At 37.1% G+C, this 17,539-nt stretch overlaps 1 protein-coding gene across 3 annotated transcripts in view; it reads right to left on the bottom strand.

The window, feature by feature from the left end:
- Positions 1-266: 266 nt before the first annotated feature.
- ARHGEF26 (Rho guanine nucleotide exchange factor 26) overlaps positions 267-17,539 on the bottom strand; it is a 52,015-nt gene continuing 34,742 nt past the window's right edge. For all 3 annotated transcript variants that reach the window (XM_058188513.1, XM_058188515.1, XM_058188514.1), the window contains exons 12-15: positions 10,459-10,668; positions 4,417-4,484; positions 3,797-3,901; positions 267-1,547 (exon numbers count right to left, since the gene is read on the bottom strand). In XM_058188513.1, the coding sequence (XP_058044496.1) occupies positions 1,405-1,547; positions 3,797-3,901; positions 4,417-4,484; positions 10,459-10,668 (526 nt within the window). In that variant the 3' untranslated portion in view covers positions 267-1,404. The remainder of the gene's footprint in view (positions 1,548-3,796; positions 3,902-4,416; positions 4,485-10,458; positions 10,669-17,539) is intronic.

Here is a 17,539-nt window from a genome sequence, read left to right as displayed (position 1 = left end):
TCTGGGTCCTCATTTTACCTACCTTATAAAGGATGGAAGGCTGAGTCAACCTTGGACCTGGTGGGATTAGAACCTGCAGTAATTGCAGGCAGCTGTTTTAATAAAAAAAACTGCTACCGAATACCTCTCACCGACCCGTGCGCTCTCACAGAGAGGGGCTCCTCAGGGTGCCGTCGGCGCGACAGTGTCGTCTGGCGACGCCCAGGGGAAGGGCCTTCTCTGTGGGGGCTCCCGCCCTCTGGGACGGACTCCCCCCTGGGCTTCGTCAACTTCCGGACCTCCGAACCTTTCGCCGCGAGCTTAAAACCTACTTATTCATCTGCGCTGGACTGGGTTAGTGTTTTAATGGGTTTTAATGGGTTTTTAGCTCCAAATTTTAATCCTGGCCAATTTTAATAAGTTTTTTAATTGTATTTTAATTTGTATTTATTGTATTGTATTTTTACCTGGCTGTGAACCGCCCTGAGTCCTTCGGGAGAAGGGCGGTATACAAATTTAAATAATAAATAATAAATAAATAATAAATAAATAACAGGCTTCTTACAGCCTGAGCCACACCGCGGCCCTTAACTTAACTTAACTTAAATGTCCTTTAAAAGGTTCCATCATAGTTCTAAGCAAAATGGGTGATCACATTGTCTCCTGGCACTGAAACTCGCAAAGAATCCTGTCTTCAAGTCTCGTGAGGAGCAACCACCCTGAGCATGTGTGGGCAATTTCCCATCGCCTCCTTATCTGAAGTCTGGATAAGTGGAACCAGTCTATGCACTGTTCCTTGGTCTTCGCCATGGCTGTAGTCTCTGTGTCTTTATTCACCATATGTCTCCAATTATCACAGTATATGCTATGAAATCAATTGTGTTTCAGTTCAACTGAAATCAGTTGGAAGAGTAATAATCAATGTTCATGGTTCTCAACAGCCTTTGTCTACCTCAAAATATGCAAACAACTAGCTCAATCATGTGTACCACAGCAACTGCACACATAACAGAAGCCTGATCCAATTCAAAATGTTGATTGTAGGAGTGAAAGCAAGGGAAACTGTTTATTAAATTAAAATATAAGGTGAAATGAATGGACTACAGAACTAGTTTTTAGAACAAAGGTATATTAGATATAAAATACAGGAATATTTTGTAAATACTGTAAATAGACAGTTGATATGCTATCAACATATGCTATCAATAAATCAACATTTATTTTTAGAAAAGTTTAAAAACAAAGTTTATTGTGTAGAAATTGATTCAGAAGAACCCTTATTTGCCTTGAATTGGGTTAATTTCTTCCATTCTTAAAAATCTATTTTCTTATATCTGATCTGCTACCAACATAAAATGGGGAGGGGGAGACCAAAATGCCATTGACTTTAGTGCAAATTCTAGAGTACATGTATTAGAGACAACTTTATACATTAGTTTCTAGGCCCAGCAAACGTCCCATTCTTTCCATGTTTTTGTCAATTGTGGCTTGACATGTGATCTCCTTGGCACATTCCATTGGAAACCAGCCTCTTTCTCCATCACGCAATCGCTCTCCTTCATACCAACCTGCGATGAAGTGCAAAAGGGATTAAACACATTAAAAGCCACCATAAGGATAAAGAAACTTGTCAGATCCAATGGAGCTCTACTGAGTTTAATATTGCATTTAATATATGCAGCTGGGTTCACAAAGACCATTAATTTAATAAATCTTGAGGTATTACACCCTCCAGTAATTAGTGATACTCAATGATTTATTAAAATAGGATAGGGAGCTTGCACCCCTTGAGTCCCAAAACTAGCCACTATGAATTTACAAGCTCTGCTGCACAAGCACATCCAGGACTGCATCAGTTCTACTTTACCTGCATTTTTTTTCCTTCAGGGGAAGGTCAATAGAAAAGTAAATGTAGCATAATCACCAGGAGTTATAACGATGTCTTTACCTCTCCACCATCTGTCTAGTTAATAACTTCCTTTGGAGATAAGAGACAGAACTCTTATATATATATATATATGTATCAGTGGATAAGGGAAGAGTGGCTTTGCATTCCAAAGCAGAGAACTGAATTATTTCAAAGGATAAAGTTTAATGGACATGCTGATATCATTACATTAAACCCTGATCCCCCTTGGACTCCTTTATCAAAGACTTAAAATTATTTGGCCTCTGGACATAATTTAATAAAGTTAAAGTACCCAAAGACTATATTTTTGTCTTACATCAAACTGGTTAGGAACCATCAGCTTGTATAGAATGAAACCAGGTAAGCATTGATAAATGCCATAGCAGTGTTTTTTAAGTAGGACAATTACCTTCAAGACAATTCTTGAACAAATACAAAAGAATGCATCATAAAAGGAAGCCCTAGGCAACAGAATAGTGGTAAGTGCAGCAGCGATGGCCAGAGCAGAGCGTTGGGGGCAGCTGGCAGTTGGGTAGGCGGGTGGTAAAAAAGTGGTTGTAAACATGTTCAATGCCGTTAATATTTTAATTATTTAATATGGCTTTTTAATGCTGTAGTAAACCACCTAGAGTTACTTAACAGTGAGATGGGCTACATATACATTTAATAAAAAAATTAATGTGGGTGAACGCCAGGGGCACTCATTTTGATCATGCGAGCACAGAAATATTGCAATGCCAGAACTTTGAGGACTAATTATAAATCCCTTTGCTCAGCTCTATCATAACTTGGAATGCTCACTGAACAAACAGACATTAAGCAAGGACCAACTGTATTATTTTGGCTGCTTTGTAAGGGATAATCATTAACTAACACAGTTGTGAAATACAGAAGTGCTATGTAATTAACTTTCTGAACAGCAATACATATAATGTTACCAAAAGCACACATTCCAAATACTCTGGGTCCCAAAGGGATTGGGGAGGAAAGAACATTTATTTTCTTTCATGTACCATCAATTAAAGTAAGCATTAATTTGAATTTGCAAAGCTTAATGTTCGTTAAGATTAATCATTAAGCCTTCAGTATATTTTGCATTCCTTTTTTGTGGTTACTTAGAAACATCCAATATATTTCTGCCGCTTTCGGTCAAGTGACTTTTCTGAACATCCCATCAAACCTGGTTAGGTAAAATTACAGGGTCAGATACTTTCATTACATTTTTAAGGCAAGTACTGCAGCTTTTATTGAAAGCATAAGTAAAAGATAAAGTGTGGTATTTTGTTAATACTCATTTTGCTTACATAAATGACTTTCAGAAAGCCCTTCAGAAAGATGTTTTCAAATTAAATGTTTCTATTTGAGCAAACTGGGGCCTGGGGAACCTAGAGTGGGATGGAGATCATTAAATGGCCCGTGTGATCTGCTGTCTCTGGGGCAGGGGGTGATTTTATTATATTATACTATACTAATTTATTTGATTCTTTTTATTAGTTTTATTGTTTTAAATATGGTTTTATATTCTGTAAGCTGCCTTGAGTCGCCATGGGCGAATAGGTGGCTATATAAATTCAATAAATAAATAAATAAAATTAAATAAATAAATGTATATGAACTTTTATTCCATCTATGGTTTTCCCACATACTTGGAAAAAATGCCCAAAGAAGGTAATGTTGAGATAATCCACATTTTACTTATGTAGACAAAAACAGAATGAAACATGAACCTCAATCATCATAGCGTAATATCTTAAACAAGCAAAACTGGTTCTTACATATTAAATCTCAAAGAAGAAATCCTAACTCTATAATAAATGATACAGAGTAATGTATAGCACAGATGCTAAAGAGCTTTGCATTTAAAAGGGTTTTACAGCCACTAAACAACTGGGAAAGCCCTTTACTTACCATCTTGGACTTTTTGATCAACAAGAACAACATCAGCAGCCTGGAGGGATAATTCATCAGGTTGCTTGGCAGTATATGACCTGATAACTTCTACCTGAGTCAATGCTGAGGGGGAAAAATAGTATTCATTGAGTCATATGGTGAATTTCAGAAGCTCAGGAATTCACTTTAAAGGTGAAGCAATTATAAACATATTCAGTAGGACTTAAGTTTCTCTGCATGCAGAGTTTCCAAACTCTCTTCAAATGGAAAATTCTTGATTTTTTTTTGCAAATCCAGGAGAATCAGACAGCATACAAAAAGAAGCAAGATCAAAAACGTTCAGGTAAAATCATTTTTAACCATCAATTACATCCAAAGCTATAGACCAGTAGGGGGCATCCTTGAAAAGTTCTTAAGTCTTATTCAATCGCACATGAAAACTAAAAAAAAAACAACAATCAAAGGAAATTAGATACTTATAACAGAGTCTCTACTGTCTATTATTCAAAGTAGATAGATAAATATGGGCTGAGGCCAAAAAAAAACCCACATCAGAAACCTAGTTAGATTTAGTTTTTTATCAATGGTCACTGAAGCTCACATTAAAACTCCAAATAATTTTCTCATTCCTTCCTTACTTGTCCTTTCCTTGGTTCTTCTATCATTGCTTTGTCCAAGTGCAGTAATCCAGCGAGCTCTCTCATTCCTAAATAAAGAAAGGGGAAAACATTATGAATGTTTAATGTTCCTCTTTTTCATGGCATGTATTTATTTATATTACACATATTTTTAAAAGATTGTCTAATGGTCAAGCTTCCCTTTTATTTTTTTAAAATATTTTTTATTAAACAGTTTTTAATAATTTTTAACAATTTTCCTCTTTGCAACATTTCTGTAGAGGTATACATCCGCTATGTCCATTGTTTCTTTTACATCTATATCTATACATGTGGTTCCATTATCCTTTATACATACTAATATATTAATATACTGATTTATAAACATACATTTTGTGTCTTATATATTTATACAGATTTATTACTATTTTCTAACTCCTAAGTCTTCTTTATTTGATATTATCTTAACTTTTAGACCTATCCTCTAACCATTTGTACCATACATTCCATACCAAATAGTACTGTTCTCCTTTATCTTTTATTTCTTTTGTCAGTCTATCCATATCAGCGCACTCCAGTACTTTTCTTATCGCACTTTCCTCTGATGGTATAGTATTGTTTTTCCAGTTTTGTGCAGACACAATTCTGGCTGCGGTTTTTATTATGTAATATTAAGTATTGTGAGTTTTTTATTGTAATTTCCTGTAAGTATGCCTAATAAGAATAATTCCAGTTTCAATTCTATTTGCTGTTTGATCATCTCCTCAAGCCACTTTCTTGTTCTAATCCAATATTTTTTGCTATTGCATAAAATGTTTTACAGATGGCACCTTCCACCAGCGAGATTGGCCAAAATGTTCCCGAATAGATCACCCGATTGCTGGAAATGCAAACAAACTAAGGGAACGTACTATCATATGTGGTGGATGTGTGCATTAGCAAGCTTTCCTTTTAAAATGACATGGGGGAAAGCAGGATATAGAAACTCCTGGAGAAAACAGATCATATAGACTTGTATTAATTGGAAAGGCTGCACTGATAAGACTAGGACAGAAGACAATGATCCTCCTAATCTTTATGGATCTCTCTTTGACTTTCGATACCATAAATATCTTTATGAACTGTACAGGAGACTTTGGAGTGGGCAGCACCACATTGTGCTACTTCTTCTGTTCCTTAAGTGGCCGATATTAGTTGGCAGGGGTGGGGCAGATAAAACTCTCAGATGCTCTGGAAGGTAATTCATTAGCATGGAGTAAAGTTACTATCTCTATGTTGATGTTACCTGAGTTCAACTCTGCCCCAGGCCAAAGAAGTGACTCAGTAGAGGTGATTAAGATCTGCATTGGGACAAGTGGGATGTAGGTTGCTCCCTAGTAAGATAGAATGGCTGCAGATGTGAAAGCCTTTTAAATCTGGACAGAATGATTAACTAAATTTGATTTAGTTGATTTAATGATTAAAAGTTTTTTCCCGAATGCCATCACTCTGCTAAAAAACAAATTCCCACAACACTGTCAAACAATTTACTAAGACTGTATTACTATTATTATTCTCATTGTTCCTATTACCTATCTCCTCCCACTTATGACTATAACCTTGTTGCTTGTATTTTTATGATTCATATTGTTCTGTTTGTTTCCTAGTATGATTTGATTGCTTATTAGTAACCTATGACTAAGTGTTGTATTTTATAATGCATAAATGTATTTTTTTATTTTTTTCGCTTTATGTACACTGAGAGCATATGCACAAAAGACAAATTCCTTGTGTGTCCAATCACACTTGGCCAATAAAGAATTCTGTCCTGTCCTATCCTGTCCTGTTATTCCTATTCCTATTCTTATGCCACCTGATTCTTAATAACTGGGTGGCACACAACAATCAACGAAGAAATTCCAATGAAATCAATAAAAGATAAAAGATGTCAAAGTCAATAAAGTGAGAGTCTCATTTTTCCTCACCAAAGGACTTGATAGGGGGCCAAATGTTCACAGCTCATCTAAATAACAGCACAGTGGGGGCCATCCATATTTCTGGGGTGGGAGGATCTCATTCTAGAACAGAGGTCTTCAAACTTGGCAGCTTTAAGACTTGTGGACTTCAACTCCTAGAATTCTCCAGCCAGCATAGCATAGCTATGCTATGCTATGAAGTCCACAAGCTCCAGGCCCAGACAAGGTAACTCCTTCTTGCTTAAAAGTTTGTGCTGACCAATTGGCTCCCATCTTCACCTGTATCTTCAATAAATCACTAGAGATGTGCTATGTTCCTTCTTGCTTCAAATGCTCTATTATCATCCCAGTGCTGAAGAAGCCCACCATCAAGGAACTGAATGACTATAGACCAGTTGCTCTAACATCTGTAGTTATGAAAACTTTCAAGTGCTATCCCACTTGAAAACCATCACAGATCTGCTGTTAGACCCCCTGCAATTTATATACTGAGCAAATAGATCAAGAGATGATGCTGTTAATATGGCTCTGCACTACATCCTACAACATCTTGAATCTCCAAAGATCTACGCAAGGGTCTTCTTTGTAGACTTTAGTTCAGCATTCAACACCATCATTCCAGACATTCTTCTAAGTAAGCTAAACCAGCTACAGGTACCTGAACAGACTTGTAAGTGGATCATAAGCTTCCTAACAGACAGGAAGCAGCAGGTGAAGCTAAGCAGAATCAGATACCTGTACAATTAGCACAGGGGCACCAGAAGGCTGTGTGCTCTCTCCACTTCTCTTCTCTATATACACCAATGACTGCATCTCAAACGATCCATATGTTAAACTACTGAAGTTCGCAGATGACACAACAGTGATTGGTCTCATTAGAGAAAATGATGAATCCGCATACAGACGGGAGATTGAACAGCTAGCCTCATGGTGGGATTAGAACAATCAGGAACTGAACACACTCAAAACCATAGAAATGGTGGTGGACTTCAGGAGAAACCCTTCCATACTTCCACCTCTTACAATATTAGACAACATAGTATCAACAGTAGAGACCTTCAAATTTCTAGGTCCTACCATTTCTCACGACCTAAAATGGACACCCAACATCAAAAATGTCATCAAAAAAGCACAAAAGAATTTTCTTTCTACGCCAACCCAAGGAGCTGCTGATACAGTTCTACAGAGGAATTATTGTCTGTCATGTGGACCTCTATAACTGTCTGGTTTGGTTATGCAACCCAACAAGAAAGACACAGATTTCAGAGGATGATTAGAACTGCAGAAAAAATAATTGCTACCAACCTGCCTTCCATGTATACTGCATGAGTCAAAAAGAGAGCTGTGAAAATATTTACAGACCCCTCGCATCCTGGACAGAAACTGTTTCAACTCCTACCCTCAAAATGATGCTATAGAGCACTGCACACCAGAACAACTAGTCACAAGAACAGTTTTTTCCCAAATGCCATCACTCTGCTAAACAAATAATTCCCTCAACACTGTCAAACTAGCTACTAAGCATTACTATTAATCTTCTCATCGTTCCTATCACCCATCTCCTCCCACTTATGACTGTATGACTGTAAACTTATTGCTGGTGTCCTTAAGATTTATATTGACTGTTTTCCTATGACTATCATTAAGTGTTGTACCTTATGATTCTTGACGAATGTATCTTTTTTTATGTACACCAAGAGTGCATGCACCAAGACAAATTCTTTTTGTGTCTTGGCCAATAAAGTATCCTATCTCCTATCTCCTATCTCCTATCTCCTATCCTATCCTATCCTATCCTATCAACTTTCACAGAAAACCATAGCCTTGACTATACACACTTTTGTTGCCAGGGTGATGTCTCCACATTTTAATAAGCTATCTCTTCAGAGATACAGTTAATTCCTACCCTGATGATGTTCCGGGAGCTATTGAAGATCTAAGTTGTTCTTCCTCAAATATCTTCACTACAACATTTTTTAAATTATGCTTTGGTATTAACCAAAGCAAAAATTTCTATGTAAAAGACCTTGTTATTATTCACAACACTGCTAATGCAGTAATAAAATATATCCCAGGGAAATATAGTTGCATACTAACAAAAAAAAAAGATAATTATATCTTGAAGGTGGTTGGTTTGTAATACATGTAGGACATTTCCTGAAACGGAAGGGCCTCCATGGATCACCTCAAAAAATAAAATCACTTGAGTTTCAATACATGAAGAAAAAGCTATGGTATATTAAACAATGATTTTAATAAAGGAAATTGAATTAAGTCTGTTTGGGAAAAATGCACTGAAATATATGTATGCATCACTACTTATTAAGTTTTAAACCATAAGAAAATAGGTAATTACACTTATGCTAATGGTTCTTGTCATGTCATTTGAAATACAGCACAGACATCTAAGCAATATTAGAAGAAACTTCGTTTCTTCCAATGAAAAACTCATGATAATTAGACTTTAAAGACTGAAAAGGTTTATTTATGCCAATTTTCAAATTGGCTGGATTCACCACAGGCATTCTGGCATTTTAATCTAATAACATTGCAATATTTAATCAGTAGCTCTATAGCCATCCTATAGGAATGTGCGTCTGTCTGTGTATCTCACAATGTGATGCTTCATAGTTCATTTTAATTTTTGAAATGGAAGAAATGTCCTAACGCTATTGAGCAAAAATGTACGTACTTTTATGCACATACACGTTCTTTTGCATTCCGGATTCAAGAAACAGATCTAAACTTTTAATTTTCAGCAAGCTAGTCAGATGCCAAAGCCATTCCACAAAATGGAACTTTTTTTTTTTTTAATGGAATCTGAACCATTGAAAACAAGATGCTTCTTGTTGTTGCTGTCTCAGGATGAATAGTCTTTCAATGTAGTCTAGCCATACAAGGCAGGGAAGCTTCTTTTATCATCTTCTTTTTCCAGACTACACAGAATTCAAAAAGATAGTTTCCATGGCTTCACTGCAGTCTGGAGTTAATATCTGAATAATAATGTTTATTTCCTAGGAAATGAATGTGCATGAAATGAATGCAATGGTTAAGCTGAACCTTTTAGAGACACAACGAAATTTGAAAATATAAACTTAGAGAGATTTTATACCTTCTTCTTTTAACAAATAATGGTTGTAATAAACAGAGTAAAGGAACAAATAGTACTGTTATGCCTTTACAATATGTATACAGTATATATGCTTCCCTCAGGCAAAATTAGCAAAGGCTCTCTTGGCATCCCAAAGTCTAAAATCAAAGAAGGAATAAAGCTGCTATTCAAACAAAATATGTTTTAATCATGACAACATAAAAAAAAGACGTGGAGACTCTAGAAAGAGTGCAGACGAGCAACAGAGATAATTATGGGACTGGACACAATATATGTGTCTACATCAATCACCATGATACAAAAAAGATATGGAGATTCTAGAAAGTGTAGAGAAAAGCAACAATGATGATCAGGGGGCTGGAGGCTAAAGCATATGAAAAATGGTTGCAAGAATTGGGAATGTACAGTTTAATGAAAAGAAGGACTAGGGGAAAATAGAAGAGTTCCAATATCTAAGGGGCTGCCACAAAGAAGAGGGAGGGTCAGTCTTATTCTCCAAAGCCCCTGAAGCAGAAGCAGCAGCAATGAATGGAAACTAAGCACGGAAAGAACCAATCTAGAACTAAGGAGAAATTTCCTGACAGTTAGAACAATTAATCAGTGGAACACCTGCCTCCAGAAGTTGTGGGATGCTCCAACACTGTAAGTTTTTAAGAAGAGATTTGACCACCATTTGTCTGATATGTTTCCTGCCTGAGCAGGGGGTTAGACTAGATTACCTCCATGTTCCTTCCAATTCTGTTATTCTGTTAATTCTAATTAACTTGATAGTATGTGTTGTCTCAAAAATCTGTAATCCTATGGTAGTTACTAACAAGAAAATAAGCAAATTGATAATAATTTAAGATTATGCTATTATTATGTATTTGCAGAACAAAGGTGAACAGAAACAGAAAAATATATTTCAATACAATGAGTGGAAAAATCTTGTTCCAGAATCCCAGATTTTAAAAAAACGAATAAAAGAAATTTACTTACTGAGTGACATTTACTTACTGAGTTTCAGTTCCCAAAAGCAGTTCAATCTTCTCTCCTGCATGGTTACTCACGACAGTTAATCTGAAGAGGTGATTGACAGAACTCTGCCGAGAGTAGAGCATTGGTGTGCTGCTTTTAACTGGAGAGGAATTCTGTTCTTCGTTGTCACACTGTTCAACTAGTAACTGATCCCTTAAGGAGTAATCTGTAACATTGTAGCTCTCATCACTGTCAATAAAAGGAACCAAAAGAGACGGGAGTCAAAGGGAGCTTAGATTTAAATTAATGCTAAACATGTCAGGTGTGCAACAAACTTCTAGAGAACAGTCCACAATGCCTAATTTTCAGACATTTTTAGCTGTTCAGTAAAGGAGAGAAAACAAGAAACAAAACATTCACGAAGGATCCAATTATCAAGAGCGAGCCGTGGTGGTCAGAATGCAATACTGCAAGCTTGGTGCGTATGCACCAAGACAAATTCCTTGTTAAACTACTAAAGTTCGCAGATGACACAACAGTGTTTGGTCTCATTCGAAACAATGACGAATCCGCATATAGACGTGAGGTCAAACGACTAGCCTTGTGGTGCGACCGTAACAATCTGGAACTGAACACACTAAAAACTGTAGAAATGGTGGTAGACTTTAGGAGAAACCCTTCCATACTTCCACCTCTCACTATACTTGACAACACAGTATCAACAGTAGAAACCTTCAAATTTCTAGGTTCTATCATATCGCAAGATCTAAAATGGACAATTAACATCAAAAACATCATCAAAAAAGGACAACAAAGACTGTTCTTTCTGCGCCAACTCAGTAAGCTCAAACTGCCCAAGGAGCTGCTGATTCAGTTCTACAGAGGAATTATTGAGTCTGTCATTTGCACCTCTATAACTGTCTGGTTTGGTTCTGCAACCCAACAAGAAAGACACAGACTTCAGAGGATAATTAGAATTGCAGAAGAAATAATTGCTACCAACCTGCCTTCCATTGAGGATCTGTATACTGCACGAATCAAGAAGAGAGCCGTGAAAATATTTACTGATCCCTCACATCCTGGATATAAACTGTTTCAACTCCTACCAGCAAAATGATGCTATAGAGCATTGCACATCAGAACAACTAGTCACAAGAACAGTTTTTTCCAGAAGGCCATCACTCTGCTAAACAAATAATTCCCTCAACACTGTCAAACTATTTACTAAATCTACACTACTATTAATCTTCTCATCGTTTTCATCACCAATCTCTTTTCACTTATGACTGTATGACTGTAACTTTTTGTTGCTATCATTAAGGGTTAAATTGCAACCTATGACCATCATTTGTGTTGTAAATGTTGTACCTTTGATGAAGGTATTTTTTTTTCTTTTTTCTTTTATGTACACCGAGAGCATATGCACCAAAACAAATTCCTTGTGTGTCCAATCACACTTGGCCAATAAATTCTATTCTATTCTATTCTATTCTATTCTATTCTATTCTATTCTATTCTATTCTATTCTATTCTATTCTATTCTATGTTCAATCATACTTGGCCAGTAAAGAATTCTAATTCTAATTCTGTTCTATTCTAGCTGACTGACAGCTGCCAACACTTCAAATCTCAACAGGCTCAAAGTTGTCTCAGCTTTCCATCCTTCCCAGGTTGGTAAAATGAGACCCAGATTGTTGGGGACAATATGCTGAATCTGTAAACTGCTTAGAAAGGGCTGTAAAGCGGGGATGAAATGCTCCCGCATCGCCTGATCTGGTAGCGAAGGTGGCGAGTGGTTCGGAGAACCGGTAGCAAAAATCCCTGCCCCCCTCCATCCCAGCTGAGCTGCTACTTTTTTCTTCGGCCAAAAAAATGCTTTTAAAAGTAAAAAAAAAATCCTCTGATGATCGCAGGGCTCAGCTGGGATCGTCAGAACCCTTTAAAAGCATGTTTTCTATAAGTTCTTCGGCCAAAGAGGTTGTAGAAAAAATGTTTTTAAAAGTTAAAAAAAAAAGTTGGCCACGCCCACCCAGTCACATTACCGCCCTCCACCAAGCCATGCCCACAGAACTGTTAGTAACAAATTTTACATTTCACCCCTGCTGTAAAGCACTGTGTATAGTCTAAGTGCTATTGCTATAACAAGATAATATTGGGTCCTTTAGAAAAAGTTTATTCCATATTTAAACGTATGCATCCTTGTATTTAATTTAAACATTCCTAACTGCGTGTTGTATGCCAGTTGCGGTCTTTCCTGGACCAGGATTTCCTGTGCTCGGTCATTCAGTCAATAATCATCTCATGGCTGGACTATTGTAATGTGCTCTACATGGGGCTACCCTTCAAGAGCATTAGAAAGCTACAACTGGTGCAGAGTGGCCCCTGTAACACTACTGCTCCATGAGCGGCATTGTTTGCCAGTCTGCTTCCAGGTGCAATTTAAGGTCTTTAAAGCCATTTGTGGCATGGGTCCAGATTACTTGAAGGACTGTCTCTCCTCACTGAGATTTGCCTGTACCATTCATACCGGCAGAGGAGGCATGTTGTAAGTCCCATCAGCCCGATTGTTCCAGCTGAAATGGACCTCTTCAAGGCAGAAACTATATGCACATAATTCATTTTGCAACAAATGATTATCTGATGCCAGAATCTCAGAGAAAAGTCATCCATACAAATGCTTCAACTGAGTTCTTGCTAAAAAATGTTAAGCTGCTCTCTACCAGATGGTTAGCTATGGCATTATCAAATTTTCTAATTGGTTACATAGGCTTTCCACCCATACCAGTTACTCAACCTTAGTGCATTCAGCATTAGGATATGCAATGTGCATACAACTATGGAAACTCATGATGTAGAATTTATATATTTTAACCAGATAGTTAAGACTCACCACTCTTCTTAGTTGGATTTATATAGAACTCATATCACTCACTACCAATCTTTAAATATTAACATGCAATAACTAGAGAAAAACTTGCCCTTTCAAATATAAAACAGATGATAAAATACATACAAGTTGGGATTTGAAAAAACTTTGAGACAGACTATGGGGCAGATAATTAATACAAACAAATATTTCTGCTAGCTGCATTTTATCTGTACTGCTTTTAGAACTGTCTGTGCTAGTGATGGCTTACCTTTTTTTCCTCGGGTGCCAAAAGCATGCGTGTGTTTGCAATACCGTGTGTATGTCCACGCCCATAATGCAATACACCCCACACATGCCCCACCCCCTGCACATACGCGCACAATCCCCCCACACTACCCTGCCCTCCTGTGCATGCATGTGCATCCCTGAATCCTCCAGAGGCTGAAAACAGTCCATTTCTGGACTTCCAGTAGGCCAGTTTTTCGCCCTCCGGAGACTCCAGAGGCTCTCCTGGAGCCTCCAGGAGGGTGAAAATGGTCCCCCCGGCCTTCCAGAGGCTGGAAACGGCCTGTTTCCAGGATTCCAGTGGGCCCATTTTTCACCCTCCCAGAGCCTCCACCCAAGCCCTGTACTTACCTGGAATCCAAAATGGGCCATGTGGAGACTCCTGGGAGGGGAAGGGCGGCATAGGCATGCGCGCGTGTCTCCCGCATGCATGGCAGAGACCCAAAAATCAGCTGCCTGGCGGGTGGCATGCACGGTGGAGCTGATCTAGGGCAATGGTTCACCTGCCAGCAGAAATGGCTCCATGTGCCACCTGTGGCACGCGTGCCATAGATTCGCCATCACGGGTCTATGCCATGTGAAATTTGCAAGTTTAACTACTGTCCTTTAATCATATAAGGACTACATATAGTTTAAATTCATTTGCTTATAATAAATTCATTTTTTTAAAAAAATAGTCAAAGTCATAGTTCTTGTCTCTTTGAATATGAAGATTTACGCTGGATAAAATCACTTGGATTTATTCTTAGTTGGATAATGGCATTTATACAGGTCCTGGGGAGATGAATCCCTATTTACAGGTCTCCTGTTTGAGCAAGGGGGTTGGAATAGTTGACCTCCAGGGTCCCTTCCAACTCTGTTACTGTTACTGAGATGCCTGGGGTGCAGCCTTGCACAGTTGTCTTAGAATGGTTTAAACTGATGGGCCCAGGGAAATGATGGGGTCATTATGACTGTGATCTTCCCCTTCTGCCCTTGAGATCCATCACTTTCCTAGCTGGCCAAGCCCATCTTGGGGGGTTATATGTGGATGGATTCTGGCAGTGGTGAATTCATCCTTGAGGGAAGGGTTTGTTCCTCTACCTCTTAAAGAGGTATTGGTATGCCCCCTCAAGAAGCCATATTTGTTTGGTGGAACAAAGAAAGAAAAACAAACAAACAAACAAACAAATAGGCTTTTTACCGCAAAAAACATTATTAATGATAAATTACCAATCACATGGGAATTCAAATTTGATGAAGAATATGCATAACTTCCACAATGCTTGTTCCTGACTGAGTGAATGCACTTGGGTAAATAAAATGATTTAATAGGACCTAAAATTCAAGTTACTCAATTTGGATCCAATCTCAATCCTCACTGAAAAAAAAGAAGCAAATAAATGAGTGTGTGTAATGTTTAGCTGATTTTGAATCATTAAACATATAATTCCCCCCAATTCTTCAACTTTAGTAAATATATTGCATTAGCTCCATCACCGTCTGTGGGATCCAACTGAAAATTCATACAGATAATTTTTTAATCTAAACAATTGCTATTCTGAGGTTTGTAAAGCAACTATTTTTCAATTCCACTAGAATGAGATAGTTTAATTTGTTTACAGTACATAATGAGTCCTTATGAGTAATGCCAAATCCTCCCCATCTCAATAAACAATGTATTGCTGGAGAAGATGGTTAGCAGATGTATGAAAATGGATATGCAATCAGGCTGGCTTTACACAGAAAAGTGTAAAAGTAGAAAAATTAGGGAACTGCTTGTTAGTAAACTATTACTGTAGTTTCCACGTTAAATTTGCCTGCGTGCCAAGAAATGCAGCCAAGTTCTTCTCATACACACAAAAAATGTTTTTTTCTTTCCTTTTCTGTTAGAAAGTTTTTTTCCCAATTAAATTGCAAACAATTGCAAAGGTTTCAATACATTTTAGCTTTACTCTTGTTGGTTTTACTCCTCTGTAAAACTCTGCGAAACTTTTAAGAAACTCAAAAAAGTAGTTTAATTACAAAGGGTGTTATTGTTTTGAATATTTTTTTTTTTTTTGCTATGTGCAGCCCAAGTTCCATTTTATCCAGAAAATGTGCACAGGTAACATTCTGAAGAGTTTGTGACCTTTGGCTGGCTTCATATTTAAGAAGTCCAGCTGCATTCCACTACCAGGATTATCTCAAGAGCTGACAAACCATTAGATGGTGAAAGAATTTCAGTGATGTCCTAAGGGGACTGTATACTATATAAGAATATCTAATAACTAGAGTGTTAAACAAAGGGTGCGGGGGAAAGCTTTCTTAAAATCTGAGCATACAATTCTGACAGTTATCCATGTTTCTATTAATGAAGCTTCACAGTAATCTGAATTGTTCTAAAAATAATTAATTCAACAGTTCAAAAAGAGATTTAATTGTGTATAATCGAAGGAAATACATCGGAATTAATCAAATCACATATACTATATTTTAAGGCAGTGCAGATTAACTAACAACAGTGCAGTATTCACTAAAGAACAAGAAGAAATACCCTTTCAAAGCTATTTTGTAAAGCACTGAAGGTCTTAATACAGAAGCGGGGGGGGGGGAGAAGTAACATATTCAATTTCTATTTCTATTCTATAGAAATTCTATTTCTATTTCTGTGTCTTTCTATTTTAGAAAGACACAGGGATCCACTTGGCCTCCATGTGCTTCAAAACCGTTAGAGATGTACTAATCTGGCCAAAGAACATTTTGGAAAATTTCCCTTTGGATCATGCTATTCCAGCATGGTTTCTGGAAGATATAATTTCAGAACTGAAGCAGGTTAGGGTGCCCAAAGTACAGAGTTCTAGACAACATAGACATTTTTTTCTATGTTTCAGGGCTGGACCATGGTGAAATAATTCAAACCAATTCCAGCTCAGAGAATTTAAACCTGAAATCTGTCAACACTGTCCCTGGAATGACATGCATCAAACAGAACAGACTATTCCAGAAATCTCTGGAACAGACTATTCCAGAAATCACGAATTTTGGACTATTCTAGAAGGAACACAAAGAGAGAAATGTGATAAAGTTAGAAAAACACCTCATTCACTGCTGGTCAAAGGCTCTCCCAGGCTGAACAGCTCCCACAATATGCTGGTTAAATTTGCAACGTGAGCTGAACTAGACAGAATTAAGTACCTTTCAGTGCTCCAAAACTTTTCTAGAAAGTCTGGGGGAAGCCATATTTAAGAGATTATTACCATGAAGTAATGAGTTTCAAGTATTTATAAAATTATAAATTAATCCTCTGGGAACTATTTTACAATTCTACTTTCCAACCAAACAGGATCCACCTTTGGGTCACAACTTATTCTGAGGAAACACTCAACTAAAGCATAACAACCCATCAGATTTTGTCTAATATGAAGAAAACTTAAAGTATATAAAATTAGCTACTTATGGGTGTTTGGACTTGAAAAAGTCTCATTACTTGGATGCCTTTCAGCACGCTTGATGATTAGAAAAGTTCATTTCATGACCTAGCTGGTATGTAAAGCATTTGGAAAGTCTTCTTCTAATATACAAGCAATTTTACAACTACAAGATCATTTTGCAACATATTTTTCTTTTTCTCAACTCTGAATGTCATCACCAATCTGTAAGATTCCAGGTTCAGTATCTCATATCGCTCCTTAATAGAATCTCAAATGAAGAGCAAGAAATCTGAGAAAAATGACCATATTAATAAATATGAATATTAGTGTATACTATACTCTGATGAAAAATCTTTTCCCTCTATTAGTTTTCTTTTTCAAAAAACAAGTTACCATGGTTTTTTAAAAATGGCAGAAAAGATAATATTCCTTAATCAGAACTGATTTTTTAAAGTGTGAATTAATCTAAGCAGATTTTTTAAAGAAAAAAACCCTGTTAACATGACAAATAAAGAATTGTTCATCATAACCACAGAAAAAGGCAATGGATTATAAATCAACAGAGCTGTCAAAA

This window comes from Ahaetulla prasina, chromosome 6, assembly GCF_028640845.1.
Source record: "Ahaetulla prasina isolate Xishuangbanna chromosome 6, ASM2864084v1, whole genome shotgun sequence".
Classification (NCBI taxonomy): Eukaryota; Metazoa; Chordata; class Lepidosauria; order Squamata; family Colubridae; genus Ahaetulla; species Ahaetulla prasina.
Note: the sequence above shows the minus strand (reverse complement) of the source record. Positions and strands in the feature narration are given on the sequence as shown.